The sequence below is a fragment of the Carassius carassius genome, chromosome 17 (assembly GCF_963082965.1).
Source record: "Carassius carassius chromosome 17, fCarCar2.1, whole genome shotgun sequence".
NCBI classification, from domain to species: domain Eukaryota; kingdom Metazoa; phylum Chordata; class Actinopteri; order Cypriniformes; family Cyprinidae; genus Carassius; species Carassius carassius.
In genome coordinates, this window is record NC_081771.1 from 4,194,289 (window position 1) to 4,209,273 (window position 14,985).

General features: G+C 36.5%; 1 protein-coding gene across 9 annotated transcripts in view; it reads left to right on the forward strand.

Annotated features, from left to right (window-relative positions):
* LOC132160797 (receptor-type tyrosine-protein phosphatase T) overlaps positions 1–14,985 on the forward strand; it is a 236,362-nt gene that overhangs the window by 75,420 nt on the left and 145,957 nt on the right. For all 9 annotated transcript variants that reach the window (XM_059570487.1, XM_059570489.1, XM_059570490.1 and 6 more), the window contains exons 3-6: positions 4,636–4,907; positions 7,149–7,230; positions 8,181–8,296; positions 9,409–9,583. In XM_059570487.1, coding sequence (XP_059426470.1) covers positions 4,636–4,907; positions 7,149–7,230; positions 8,181–8,296; positions 9,409–9,583 — 645 coding nt within the window. The remainder of the gene's footprint in view (positions 1–4,635; positions 4,908–7,148; positions 7,231–8,180; positions 8,297–9,408; positions 9,584–14,985) is intronic.

A 14,985-nucleotide genomic window follows, 5' to 3' on the forward strand; every position in this document is an offset into this window, starting at 1 on the left:
ATTGACTCATTTTGTGTTTCACATGTCATTTCAGTTTTGTTTAGACTTGGATGTGACTGAAAGTGTGATGTCCGAGTGTCTGAGTTGTTTACTTAGCAATTAGTCTGTCCATTTCCACCATTTGAACCCTCTCAGGTCATTTGCGGATCAGTTGTGGACATGATAAGTGGGAATTATCTCATTCACTGGGTAATTGGCCAATTATGTCCTATCATGTGACTTTGTGACTGTATTTTGCTAATGTCCCCCTCACATTCACACTGCAGGACCTCAGTTAAGAACACAATGAGCTCAAGAGAGACAAAAACTGTTGGAAGGAGTTAAGAAATTGATCTCATATTTCAGTGTATACACAACTGTTTAAAACTTTGTGGTTGGTGTTTTTTAAAGTCTCATGCTTTTTGAAGTCTCATGCTCACCAAGGCTTTATTTATTATATAAAGATAACTGTAAAACAGTCGTGCTGTAAAATATCATCACAATTTTCTATATAATATGCAATTTTATATATAATCACAGTTTTCTATTTTAATATATTTTAACATGTAATTTATCCTGTGATTCCGATCTGAATGTTGTTATTCCAGCAGTTATTACTCTAGTCTTTAGTCACATGATCCTTCAGAAATCATACTACAGTAATATGCTGATTGGACACTTAATAAACATTTCTTATTATTATCAATGTTGAAAACAGTTAATATTTTTTGTGGCAACAGTAATAATCCCCCCCCCCAGGATTCTTTGATGAATAGAATGTTTATAAGAACAACATGTATTTGATAGAAGTCTAATAGAAGATTAATAGAAAACTTTTTTTTGTTGTTTACATTTTAAATGCCTTTACTGTCACTTTTGATCAATTTAATGCAGATTTGCTGAATAAAAGCAATAATCATACTGACCCCCAATTTTTGAATGATAGTTTCAAAAATATTTGTAGTTTTTTTTTTTTTTTGCCACCTGAATATTTCAGCGCAAGCTCAAAGCATTCTGACCTCCGATATATGCTTCCATACCTCTTTAAGCTCTTTCCTCGCTTCCTCCCTGTGTTTTTCCTCTCAGCGCATTAGCTTTTCCATGCTATGTTGCATATTACCACCCTTGTTTGGCTCAGTGGTAAATAAGTGCTTTATTGTTCCCAGGTTAAAACTGTCAGGCAGGAATGAGAAAGGCCGTGACTTTATCTGACCGAGCAGCAGAATGCCCAAAGTACAGGGACCTTCCATAATTGCATATTAAAGTGACAACTAGAAGAGTTTTTGCTATTTGTCATGTGGGGGATCATATTATGATGGTGGGAATGTGACATTTAGTGCTAAGAGCTCCCAGTGGAAATACTCAGAGGGAATAATGACTTTCACCGACAAGTTCTCCCGGTACTTTGCAGCCACACACAGAAGAATCCTCTTCGAGAAAATGAGTTGAAATTGCCGCACAAGGGCCAGGCGTCTCTAAGATTGATGTGAATTGCAAGGCATTGTAAAACTGCTTCTCAGATGTTTGAACTGACAAATCTTCCAATCAAGGGCGTTTAGACATAAATGAATTCATATAACATCTCTTATATTAACGCGGGGTGACAGCTGTCAACCAAGCGGCACTGAAGCGATACCTTATCTGGTTGCCTCTTGTGGCCCCTATGAAGATGTTTTGCAGACTGTTGTGCTGTCGTAGAAAAACAGTAATGGATCTGCCTTGACGTTGGTCTTGAAAGCCACGTACTGGTTATTGGTTGATGTGAACAGCATTAAATCACCAGTAGTGCAGCTGTGATTTTGTGATACTCTATTTTGTTGATGGCACGTTTGCTGATAGTTGAGAACGACTCTCATATTGCTATTGATTTTAGTAAAGGAGATCGCCAAGTGCTGCTTTTTACTCCAGAAGCTATTTTCGTTCTGCAGTAAGTATTGAAAGAAATCTTCATCACCATTGATTTGTGTTTATCTGTGCCCACAGTTGCAGGAAAAGGAATTATCATCCACATGTTGCCCTTGAGAATGCGCATAACAAGTTGTGCATCATGCTCAGGTATTTCTTAGAATATTCCGAAAATGACTTTTAATAATATTTTGATTCATCCCAGAACTCATTAATACATGAAATGTAAGTGCCTCCAATGCATTGGGACTCCAGGAGGTAATTGAAATCTGGTAATATCACTGAAGCAATTTGGAGGCTACGTGTTTTTAATCTGTTTTCCAGCAAGAGCTGCGGCAGCATCGCATTCTTCGTCCTAAAACATAAATTTCCATTTCGAATTCTCATGCAAAGTCCCACCGCAAGATTGTGCCAATCACAGGCATGTTTGTAGTGTTGTCATACTCATGCTGGCCGATTTGTCAAGAATGTGTTGTGCATCCAACAGTCCACTTGGAATAAAACCTGTTGAATTATTTAACATAGAACCATTATATCCGATTACACATTAGCTCATCTTAAGACAGTGTAATCTACTGAAGCGGCCGATGGTGTGATTGAGGACACTCGTATTGACCGTGGTGATAGGGCTGATTGCCTACTTGTAGGTTCGCTCTAAATTACCTCTCGGTTCAAAGGCTTCACTCTGCCCGAACATATACTGTATATTGGCAATCATCAACGGTAGGGAATATATAGATGTCTGCTCGGAATACCTGATGGAAAATGCACGTGGGCCGAGAGGGTTGAATATGAAATGCAATCAGGCGAGTTCACTACCAGCCCGCTGTTTAGGGGGCCTTCGCAAGATTGGATCAGTGTGCGGAATTGATTGGCCTCATCCCAGGGCTCAAGGTTGTGTTGATTGATAGATGTGATGCGCTCGGGTCTTGTGATCATGTCTTAGCTAATACTGGTGATGAATGGGGTGTTATGGCAATGGCTTCCTCTGCCCACCTGACAAGTTATGCATGGTGATTTAGCACAGCCAGGCAGAAAGGTGTCAGGAAAACTTGGGACTGATTTTGACCTACGTATGTGATGTTTTAACCTAGCCCTTAACATATGCACACTGCTTGATGTAAGTACGCCACCTGGATCCAAAAAGCCTGGTTCGACATTGGCGAGCTTTCAGAAGGTCTGATGAAATACAATTTTTGCAAGCAAACGTATATTGTAGTAGATGGATATACTCCAGTTTTTGCATGTCACAGCTTAGAATAGTCCCTAGTGAAGGGATATGCATATGCACACGGCTTTGGAAATACTTCAGAGGTCTTTCAGTCACCAAATCATGAACGGACCAGTTCTATAATTGCTGTAAAAACACTATTGAATAGCCAGAGTTTTGACTGATAACCTGGCTTTCACCTTTGTTAAGGCTAAAACCTTTTACTTGACATAAATGAGTTGAATTCTTTTGTGAGATTTTTTTTTAAAGAACTTGTAATGAATTAGGCCTACTATAATTTGTCAAAAGAAAAAAAATGCTACCTTTGGGTCTTTAGCTTAAATGAATGCTTTTCCCTGAGGAAGGTGAATCATTGTCACTTTTTTATCAGAGAAATCTTGATTTTTGTATTCTCTGAAGCCCTGCACTCTTTATTCTTTCTAATGCAGTGCAGCTGTTGGTAGTGACTTGTACAAAACTACTGTATTCATAAGGCTGTAAGATGGCATATTGTTTCATAAACTTGGAGTAAAATAGATGTAAAGCTGTCCACAGAACCATTTCATAAATTGTGCCTCAGCACTTACAGTTTCAGGGTGGTTTTATAGCAGGCGTTTACCCAGTTACTCGGTTATGTGATGTGTTCTGCTTACAAAGGCACAAAAGACCATGAACATGATTGTGTCGTGTAAAATGACAATGACAATGATAATGTAGCCTTCAGTGTGGGAATATGTATACCGTACATCAAAGCATTCTGTTCAATAAGCGTTCTTTTAGGAGGTCTATTCTATTCTGATGTTGACTACTTCATTTTGGTTTATAACCATTTCATGTGGAAACATTCTATTCTGGAATATATTTTTTAGATTATATATTTTTTATTTAAAAAATTATTATTTTTCATATTTATGTCAACATATAATATTGAACCAATTTGTCAATTTTTTTTCAAGAGTAATTCTATTCTATTCTATTCTATTATTGACTTCTGTATGTTGTATTACTTATTACTGAGTAAATATTCTGTGTATTTGGCTAACACCTTATTTTTTATGTCATATATTATTATTATTATTAATATTTTTTAAATCAGTTTTATTTGATGTTTACACACTTTTTGGGTTAAATAGAAAGTGTTACTGAATCAGTTCAGTCTTCAGTTTTTTGAATGATTCTTTAAAATATTGGCCCTAAGAATCAATTGCTAAGAAACACTTGTTGCTTTGTTTGAAGCTACTACATTTCCAGTTGAATGCAGTGAATTCTATTCTATTCTATTCTATTCTATTCTGTTCTGTTCTGTTCTGTTCATTATTTCAATATGTTTCCATACCCTTTTTACTATACCTATTTCCATATGCTATGTTACTTCTAGGTTCCTTCATGATGGTGAATGCTTCGGGTCGTGCAGTGAATTCTATTCTATTCTATTCTATTCTATTCTATTCTATTCTGTTCTGTTCTGTTCTGTTCATTATTTCAATATGTTTCCATACCCTTTTTACTATACCTATTTCCATATGCTATGTTACTTCTAGGTTCCTTCATGATGGTGAATGCTTCGGGTCGTGCATCAGGGCAGAAGGCCCACCTCCTCCTGCCCACGCTAAAAGAGAACGACACCCATTGCATAGACTTCCACTACTCCTTGTCCAGCCGTGATGGGACAAGTCCCGGAACCCTCAATGTCTATATAAAAGTAGACGGTGGACCGCAGGGGAATCCCATCTGGAATGCCTCAGCACCCGTCACGGAAGGCTGGGTTAAGGCTGAACTCGCCATCAGCACCTTTTGGCCCAACTCCTATCAGGTAAGCATGACAATAACAATGACATGTCATGGGTTTCAATACAGAGAATCTACATACTGTAAGAAGATTTTCTGGTTTAAATACAAAAAAAAAAAGAATATATATATATATATATATATATATATATATATATATATGTATATATATTGACAGTGATATTAAATGATTCTCTTGATTAGCAAGACACCCATGGTCATTTAGGTTGTTTTAAGCAGGATGAGCCACATAGCCAACAAACGACTAGCAGCTAAAACAAGTACTTTAAATTTTGTCTCCTTGGCCACTAAAATCGACTGAAGTTTATTTTCCGCCATATATTCATGGTGAATGGCAGCAATTGAACTGCAGAGAGGGGCAGTAGATGCTCTCTGCTCCTATTACCACTGCAATCACTGTCCCCTAATCTCACCCACAAATGGCCCTGGTGAATAAGCTTTTAGCTGTTAATTTTAGATCTGTCTTTTTGCTTATTACGTCTCACTCTCGCCCCCTCCTTCTTTTTCTCTTCTGATTCTTTAGATCCCAGATCTCTCTCTATCTCTCTCTGCCTCTTACGCTCTTTTTCATTCTGTCTGTAGATTCACAGGTCAATCTGTGCAGTGAAATAGCCTCATAAGATAAGCCGTGTAATTGAATTAACTAATGAGAAGAGCAAATATTTAGAATGTGCTGGGGATACTCAATTCTCTTGGCAAACAGTAGACCAATATTTGCTGAAGGCAATATTTGCTGAGGGCATCTGTTTGACCAGCAGGCAATATCAAAGCTTTTGTGTGCGTGTATGTGTATTTGTGAATGTCACAAAAACATGGGCAAGTTTCATTATTATTTTGCATATTGGTATTTATTGCATATTATAAATTTGTATTATTGTAATTTAGATTATATTGCAATTTCTTTTATAATTCAGTATAATTTTTTTTTAATAAAATAAAATTATATTAGATTACTTGCTGTATAATACAATATTACAATTATATTTCATATTTCTTTTCTTTTTTTTGGAAACTCGGAATTAAGACCCTGGCATATTTTCGAGATTCAAACTCAAACTGCGTGCTTGTTCCCAGTTTGTGTTTTTTATCCTGCTGAGTTTAACTTAATAAATTACCTGTTAAATATTGAGAACTAATAACTACAAGAAAATCTGCCTGTGGGATCATGAACTATACTGAAAAATATCCCACTGTGAGTTTGATTAGAGCATCGAATTTGCCGTATAAGTGGCCAATTTTTCCCAAACTAATCTCTCAAGTCAATCTCAAGTCAATTAATTGACTTGTTTCCTGCCGTGACACATTTTAAATCATAGGGTGCCACTTTCAGCATGACACTGTTTAAATAGTAAAGTTTTATGATATGCAAAAGGAAAAAAAGATAAATCTGTCTCTTTTTAAACTTGTGATGGTAGATTTGAAAAAAGCAGTTATTTTTCCCATGTCCTGACAGAGATTGTTTGAGTCAGCTATAATGTTGTGAATAAATGATGGATACAGTAACATCCTTAAAAAGGGGTAAGGATGATAAAAATGATGATGTAAAGGGTTTGCTCATTCAAAATACTGTCATTAGTTGCTCAGCCTCTTGTCGTTCCAAACTTTGTGGCAGGATATTTGCACTGCTCTTTTCTAGGATTGAGAATTGAAAACTGAACAAAGAACAACACAAAGCTAGAGCCACTGAAAACTGATCCGAAACGTGACATTCTCTGGTTGTGGTTTGTGCAAATACATACCTTTAGTCTCTGCAGTCTCTCCCTGAACAACATGGTGAGAATTGAGTCTGTTCGAGTAGATTGAGTTTCTTGACTGGTTACAGTGAGGCTTTTTGGGAAGCCAGGGACTCAAGTGCATCCTGTGTCCAAGTTTTGGCATTCTAGCTTTGAGAGAAAGGGCATTGATCAGACCACACATGTCCTCACCACATGGCATGTACAGTATGCCATGCAAACCATGCCAGTCCCATATGTGTGTGCTCAGATATGTGTTTAAAGAGTTTCAGGGCTGATTATCAGATCACTATGCCTGTCTTGAAAAGTTTTCTTGTGGTATTTCTCTTTAAAACGAATTCAAGATGCGTGTTTGGGGCCGCTGTAGGTGGTTTTGCAGTTGAAGATCTCTCCTGTTGACTTACCAATTTGAATATTTTCATGCTTGAAATAAATTCACCATCTCAGTTCAGGCTTTAACAAGCTGATTTGATTTAAACACTTGATTTCCACTCTCCTCTTCTCTCGTTTAGGTTATTTTCGAGGCAGTATCTGTACAAGGGCATCCGGGGTTCATCGCAGTGGATGAGATGCACGTTTTGGCCCACCCTTGCCGTGAGTACACACACACACACACACACAGCGCCTGCTTATTTTCACAGTCTTGGCTACGCTGTAGGAGTTCAGTCTGTCAACTACTGTGAAAAGCACTTCATGTGGATCGAGGGTTGAACAGAGATGGAAAAGGCCAGAAACAAGCAGGTCTGGTCTGAGGATAAGAGAGAGGGAGACAGATTGCAGAGCTGAGTGTTCAGACCTCAGGCCCACATCATTCTTGATGTGATGGGAGAACTTTAACCTTTGACTTCTATTGTCCAAGATATCTGTGTGTCACTCATGTTAGACCGTGTAAGTATCTTTTTTTTTTATTTGCTATAATGTATGTGGGTAATTTTAAGATAACTTCATTAAATCTGAGCGCTTTCCACATTATAGCAGATAAACTAAAAAAAGAAGTCTATATTCTCAGTGACTTTAATTGAAAAAGATTGATATTGCTTTTGTGCAGAAATGCATGCACAGATAATGAAGCTGGCAGAGAGAGTGGGTGGAGACTGAGACACAAGAGTTCAGCTAGTGCACGAGTTACCCTTCTGACAAATGCACCTGTACATGCAAATGAGAGAATGTTTATTGGAAGTAGTATGAAAATACAAATGGGTTATTCTAAATGTCCAATCAGAAAAAAAACAGACAGAAACCATGTTCACCATTTCAAAATAAATATACAAGAAAGAAGTATTTGGACACTTGTGGAACACTTACTGACACTTGCTTTGATATTTTGCAAGGATGTTAGCACAAGTACACTTCATTAGCTAAAAATTTCACAAAAATATATTCACAAAAGCATGTTCATAGCTAAAGCTACGCCTTTTTTAAGTGTAGAAACATGTTTGGGCCACTGTATAGTTGACCACCAGTGTCTTTGGAGCAAGTGTTTTATTTGATTTGCATGGATGATGTAAGATGTGTTTTGAAGGTGTATGTGTGTTTTTTGATAGGCAAGACACCACATTTTCTGCGGCTGCAGAATGTCGAGGTGAACGTGGGACAGAACGCCACCTTCCAGTGTATTGCTGGAGGCAAATGGTCACAACATGACAAACTCTGGCTACAGGTGAGTCATGCACACAACCTCACACATATGCATTCACGTATAATCTTACATAAATGGACTACAACATTTTTTTATCATCATTGTTTTTTGTGTGCTATTTCTTATTTTGTTAAACTATGTGCTGCCTCTTTTGGCCAGGAGCTGCTTGCAAAAAGAGATTTTAAAACTCTAGTTTATTTTTTATCCTAGTTAAATAAAAAAGAATACCTATAGAACATTCAGTGATATATTAAACCTGGTATGATTATGCACTGAAAAAAATATACTTTGGACCCATTTTGTTAGAGGAAAAATTTTCTATATCTATTTATGGTTTGGTACAAACCTTATTTCTTTTCTCAAACACAAAAACAATCACACAAAGATTATTTACTATAAAGACCATTTTCTTTAGACATAATCCAAAATGTAACGTATAAATAAATATATATAGATAGGCTTTTTACGACTTAATTTCACCATGATCAAAAGCTAAATTAGAAATAGCATTAAATTATATATTTTTACTTAAACTAAAGTAAAAGTAGGTGTTTAATTTAGTTTACTTACAGCAAATAAAGACAACTTTGAAAGACCTTAATTTTTTAAATATACATTATATTTAACTGAATAACTGAGCTAAACAAGTTTAAACCAGAAGCCAAGCTTTTCATTTTGACCAATGTAAGATTTTAAATAAATGACACAGTCATTTTAGTTTTTTTAGTGTACATGCTCAAAATGCTGATTTTATCCCTGAGCATCTCTATTATGTGTGTGCGTGTAATGTTCACTTCATTTGCATTGGGAGGTTTTGAACCTTGGTCCCGAGACACATCGCTTGAGGAAACTTAATAACTTGTTGGAGATTTTTGTCAGCAGGATTTCTAAGCCAGTATCTGTGTCCATGAAGTCTTGGATAAAATTACTTTTTCCCTTGGCTGGAGACTATAAGCCTCCATCTATCCTGTGCTACAGCTCTGAGACATGAAGACATAACACCAGTTCTCATTGTGCACAGTGTGTTTTAAGAGCTTGTGCCTCTGTCTTGATGTAGCACTATGGTCAACTTTGTAAAACATATTATATGTGCTTATTGTCAGATGCAGAATGATTATTTTTCTGTTTTTCAGCAATGGAATGGTAAAGACACATCTCTCATGGTAACCCGAGTGGTGAACCATCGGCGCTTTTCCGCCACCGTTAGTGTAACGGACACCTCACAGCGCAGCACCAGCCGTTACCGCTGCGTCATTCGTTCTGATGGAGGATCCGGCGTGTCCAACTACGCTGAACTCAGCGTCAAAGGTGCGTATATATACGGTACCTGAAAGCACTGATGCCGCTGGTTTCAAAGGAACTGAAATGTGAATGTTAATTTGTACTGATGATCTAATTGCTTTTGGGCCTGTACATGTAGCATTTGATAAGTTCTTCAGTAGCCAGAAACTGTTGTCATCAGTCTGGCTGATACATGGCAATTTAAAGAGTTCATTACAACCTATTCAATTCTATTGGATGATAGACAGTATCTATGACAACAGCTACATCAGCTAAACAGTGTCAGCTTCATGTTGATCAGCCAATCACAGCAAAGAAAAAGGAAGCGCTGTTGGCTTTTTTGTTGTTGTATGGCTATATTCAAAACATGCTGTTGAAGATGCAGATGTAAATAATAACAGTAACAAAAATTTATAATAATGTTTTGATATCTGTTTTTCATAATAATGTTATATTTATTTTTATATTAATATTAAATTGAAATTAGATGTTTCATATTATTATTTGCACTTAACAGTATAATACAGTTAAATGCAAATAGAGATTTTGTAGGAATGATTCAAGCTTTTTTTTTTTAACAATGTAAATTTTCCATTCTGTTAAATTTTCCATTTTCATTGTCTACTGCACAAATATAAATATATTTACTTTGATGTTATGCAAATTACTGTAGTTCACATTTCATAAATGTGGCCCAGTGTTCAGGGACATTGGCTTTCAAATGCTGGCATGCACGTTGAGAGATGCTCGCCAAAACACATACAAAGCAAACCCTCAGCCTAAAATGCAGCACTTATAACCCGTATCAGCCATCAGCAGCAGGATTCCTCTTGAATTGTTACCCACAGAGTGTTCATTATTTAAGCTAGCATTGCTAACGACTAGTACAGAAGCCTTGATTCTCCTCTGATTCTTAAGATAATGGGGTAGAGTCTCAGCTTTGTTACAGAGCCATTGTCCCACTTAAGCAGAAATAACAAAAAGCTTTGGTCCCTTTCTGCGTGGCTTGTTAGCATGTGGTCACTGGACTAGCATCTGTTTGGCTGTAGCTGTGCCGTGTGTGACTTAGCATGGCCAAAAACACCTTAAGTGGTGCACTTTACCCCTGATAAGCTTTGTCTGGGATTCAAGCTTGTGTACCCATATGGCACTTGGAAGTAAAAAAATCAGAAATGACTAAAATCCAACAGTTTCTCAAAGCTGGTTTTGGAACAAAGACATGATGAAATCCTTTAATCACTACAGAGACATCAGTAATTGCCCTTTGTCTTTATTAGGAGCTGCTATTATTCATTTCAGATAGAAATAGAATAGGTAAAATGGCTTTTTTACCTACTTTATTTGTATGTAGTGTGCATTTGTAGCTCACAATCTGTTCAGTTTGAATTTAGGCTGATATGCAATATATCAAAGTATTTTCAAAGTTTCAATGTCAAATTAGGAATATGCGAGTGCTAACTGTGTTAAATTTATATTTCGGCACTGTTAAGCATGTTTAATCGATCTCCTTCATTAGAAATATGCAAAAATGAGGCTATCCATTTAATAATCTGTGAATCTAACCAGAGATTTTGTATTTCCGCGATGCCATGCGTAAAAAGCCGTCCATATGGTATTGTTTGTAGCAGTGTCTATTCAAATGTAAAAATGTATGAATATCTATGAATGATAATGAGATGATGGTAAAAAAATGACTTTTTAAGGTAGACTGGGCAATAATGTAATTTACTAATTATTTAAGGTGGAGTGTGTAATTGTTGTGACACTAGTGAATTTGCAGAAACAATAAAAAATTTGCAGAAAAAAAAAACTAAACAAAAAAATGGATTCTCAAACAGTTCTGGCACCCTTTCTCCATTGTTAGACCAAACTAATTGTCCTGTCTAGCACCATTGGTTCAAAAAGACATATTAGACTTGCATGTAGTTGTCTGTGAAGATTAAATTCTGAGTCAAAGAACCATTCGAACAGAACAGTAAAAGTAAGTTTAAGGTCTGACAAACCTGCATCAAACTTGGAACCACTCGAGTTCCCAGGTGTACCCAGCATGACGGCAGATCTAAAGCTTCTCTTTGCAGATGATTTAGCATTGCTGTCACTGCTAGAGTGAGCACTGCGGGACAGTTTCAAGTCCTGTATTAGCTCTGCAAGACCTGTTTGTCCCAGTATCATTTGAAGGAAAAAGAAAAATGATAGAAACTTTAGAACCACAGAACAAAACTTCACCGTACTGTTGTCAAAAAGTACCAACTGCGATACCATTTGGTACTGAAAGATTTGAGCACTGTTGAGCAGAATTCCTAAACAGTGCTGATTGGTCATTGTGTTCACGCTCTCACAGATACGTCTGTGATTGTCTTCAACAATCATTGCTTCACTCTCTTTACCGAGTGCTCACACAGAAACACAAGGGAGCGTTTAAAAGACTTATGACCTATTAGCCCACTATGACTAATCAATGCTGTTCAAGAACATGTTCAACAGCACTCAAAGCTTAGCAGGAAATGGACGTTTTTAAAATTTCACTTCCAAATGGTATCGCATTCAGTACTTCTGACAAAACTACTTCACAGACATCATTTGATTGTTTATTAGTGCCTTAAATAATTTGATTTACTGTTCGTAACTTCAAATTTGAGTGTGTGTATATTTTTCTTTCTTTTTTTTGAAAGAAAAATAGTTTTATTTAGCCAGGATGCTAAATTGATCAAACTGAATTGGCAGTAAATGCCTTTATAGTGTTACAAAAGAAATGCTGTTCTTTTGAACTTTCTATTCATTATTGAATCCTAAAAAAACACTGTTTCACGGTTTCCACAGAAATATTAAGCAGCTTAACTGTTTTCAACACTGATGATAATAAGAAATGTTTCTTGAACAGCAAATCAGCATATTAGAAGGATTTCTGAAGGGTCGTGACACTGAAGACTGGAGCAATGATGCTGGAAATTCGCTTTGCATCACAGGAATAAATAATATTATAAAATCTATTCATATAGATAACAGCTATTTCAAATGTATGTAATATTTAATAATATTTTAATCAAATATGTGCAGCCTTTGTGACCAAGAAGAGTCTTACTTATCCCAAATGTTTGAATAGTAGCATTTGCTTGTTCATAAATTTAATGATATGGAGCTATATTTTTAAAGCACAGGAGAGTTATATATTGAGAATCTGCACTGCAAGTAAGTTCATCATTATCCTGCGATACAATTTGAGGCATGCAGGTACTCTATTGTCAAGGCTGTTATCTGTCATTTTAAGCTGTGATTTATTCTATTCTGCTTGAATTCCATTTTTATTAAATGATGTGGTGTGATGTTTGATAATGTGTCCCTTTAATCATGATAAAATGGAGAAGTTAAATGGGCTTTTCATGAAATTCAAATTCAGTTTCACCCCTTTATACATAAATTGTCTTTGTAGCAGACAGTTTTTAAAGTGTGAATTTCCAATGTCAAACCTACACAGAGAACTTTGTATTTTATATATATATATATATATATATATATATAAAAAAAAGATTTGTCTATTTGTTGATATTGTATGTATCCATAGTGTAAAGGGTTTATTTGACAAAAAGTCAAACTTTAGTGTCTGAAGTCCCATTAACCATGGTAAAATCATTCTAACAATCCAACTCATGGTTTATTATGAAATGGTTGCAATAAATGATATAAGATGGCCATGTTCAATTAAATAACTATGATTATTTATTAAATAAATCACAACAAACAGTTTTTCGAGTGATATAAACTGTATAATTTATAACTGTAAACTGTAGATTGATTTAGAGTATAATCATCATCTGTGACTCATCCAACCAGATTTTCTTGTACAGTAATGACCCATCTTTGTAGTATTAGTATGCATCTGATTAACATGCCAAATCTAGAAGCTAACAGAGGTGTCACATATAGTGGCAGCATGATTGTGTTTCTAGAGCAGCGTGTTTGTGGCTGGCTCTGTCAGCGTTCACTGCCATCTGTCTTTGCTGAGCACGGGGTGGGGTGGTGTGCTCTGGGGCAATATCCCTCCGGCTGTGAGCGCCTCAGGTGCTCAGAGGGTCCAGTGTCATCCTGGGAATTCAGAGGTGTGTGGATGCGTCTGCCTGTGTACAGTCTGTGTGATTAGGGAAGCCAACAGAGGGGTGATGTATAACATAATTTTCCCTGGGAAATGAATAGAGTGGAAGGCAATATGCCGCACAGCACAGGCATGCTAAATGAAATATGCATTAATTAATGCATGCAGTGCCAGGGATTCAGTCCAGGGGGAGGAGGCATGAGTGTATGGCATGAGTGGCGTCGTTCCAGCCAGACACTGACAATTAATAAAGAGAACTTGCTGGGGGTGTAACTTTTAACAGGAGCTGAGCTGAAAAGGTCAAAAGTTTGAACCGATATAACTGAAGAAATGCAGACTAAGTGGACCTGCAGATATATTATTTTCTTAATCAGTTTTTTGGCCTTAACATCCTTAATGCAAGATAATTTCAATGGAGAGGTAAAATTATGCTTAATAAATAGGGAATGTGCGCAACGACTAATTTGAATGTTGTTTAAACTGAAGTTTTGTATCCGACTAGTCGACTAGTCTAAAAGCAAGAAACCCCCAAAAGATGGTAAGAAAAAAAAAAAACCTTGTGCGTGCGTGTATATAATAGCCTACATTTGAAATACTTATTCTATGAATCAAACTCTCAAATCCCTCAAAGAATTCTGCTAAAAATAAGTCACAATTATGCCATAGCCTACACTTGCCTCACGTTATCATCTTTTAATTTTAGGCGGTAAAATAAAAGAAGAGCACACACTCAACGTCAGTCAATGTTTATTTATTAAAATCAGCTGGGGAAATGCAGAAAAATGGAAAAATCAACAATAGAAAATTTTATCAAGTAATAGGATTAAACGTTTTTTAAAAACATACTTCATCATGTGGGCTATATCATCTAAAACATAACGAACAAAAAGAAAGACGGTACCTCAGACGATTAACAACTCTTGCTCTTGAAAAAATGTGCTCTGTGGGAACTGGAGTCGCAGGCATGCAGAGATAATGAAAAGCAAGCCAACAGAATTTTGGAAAGCGTCTGGACATCCTGCACCACCACTGAAGTGGGTCTTCATTAGAAGAATAGATGGCTCGGATGGGATCGCAGTGAATAACGTGATTGACATTAGCTGGCTTTGGCTAGTCTCTAAGCTAATGATTACGCATTGCTCCAGTAGAGTTATTGTAAGCCAAGTTGACAATACACAGTTTACACAAAACTTTTCTGTTTCTTTCTTATTCAAAATAATCCCACTCCTTGCTCATCTTTCGCGTGGTCACGTTTTAGCTCGCCACAACTGACATGAAGAAAACCCATGCAAGGTCTGAGGTAAAAATTTAGTTTATGCCCAGATACACTTTTAACAAT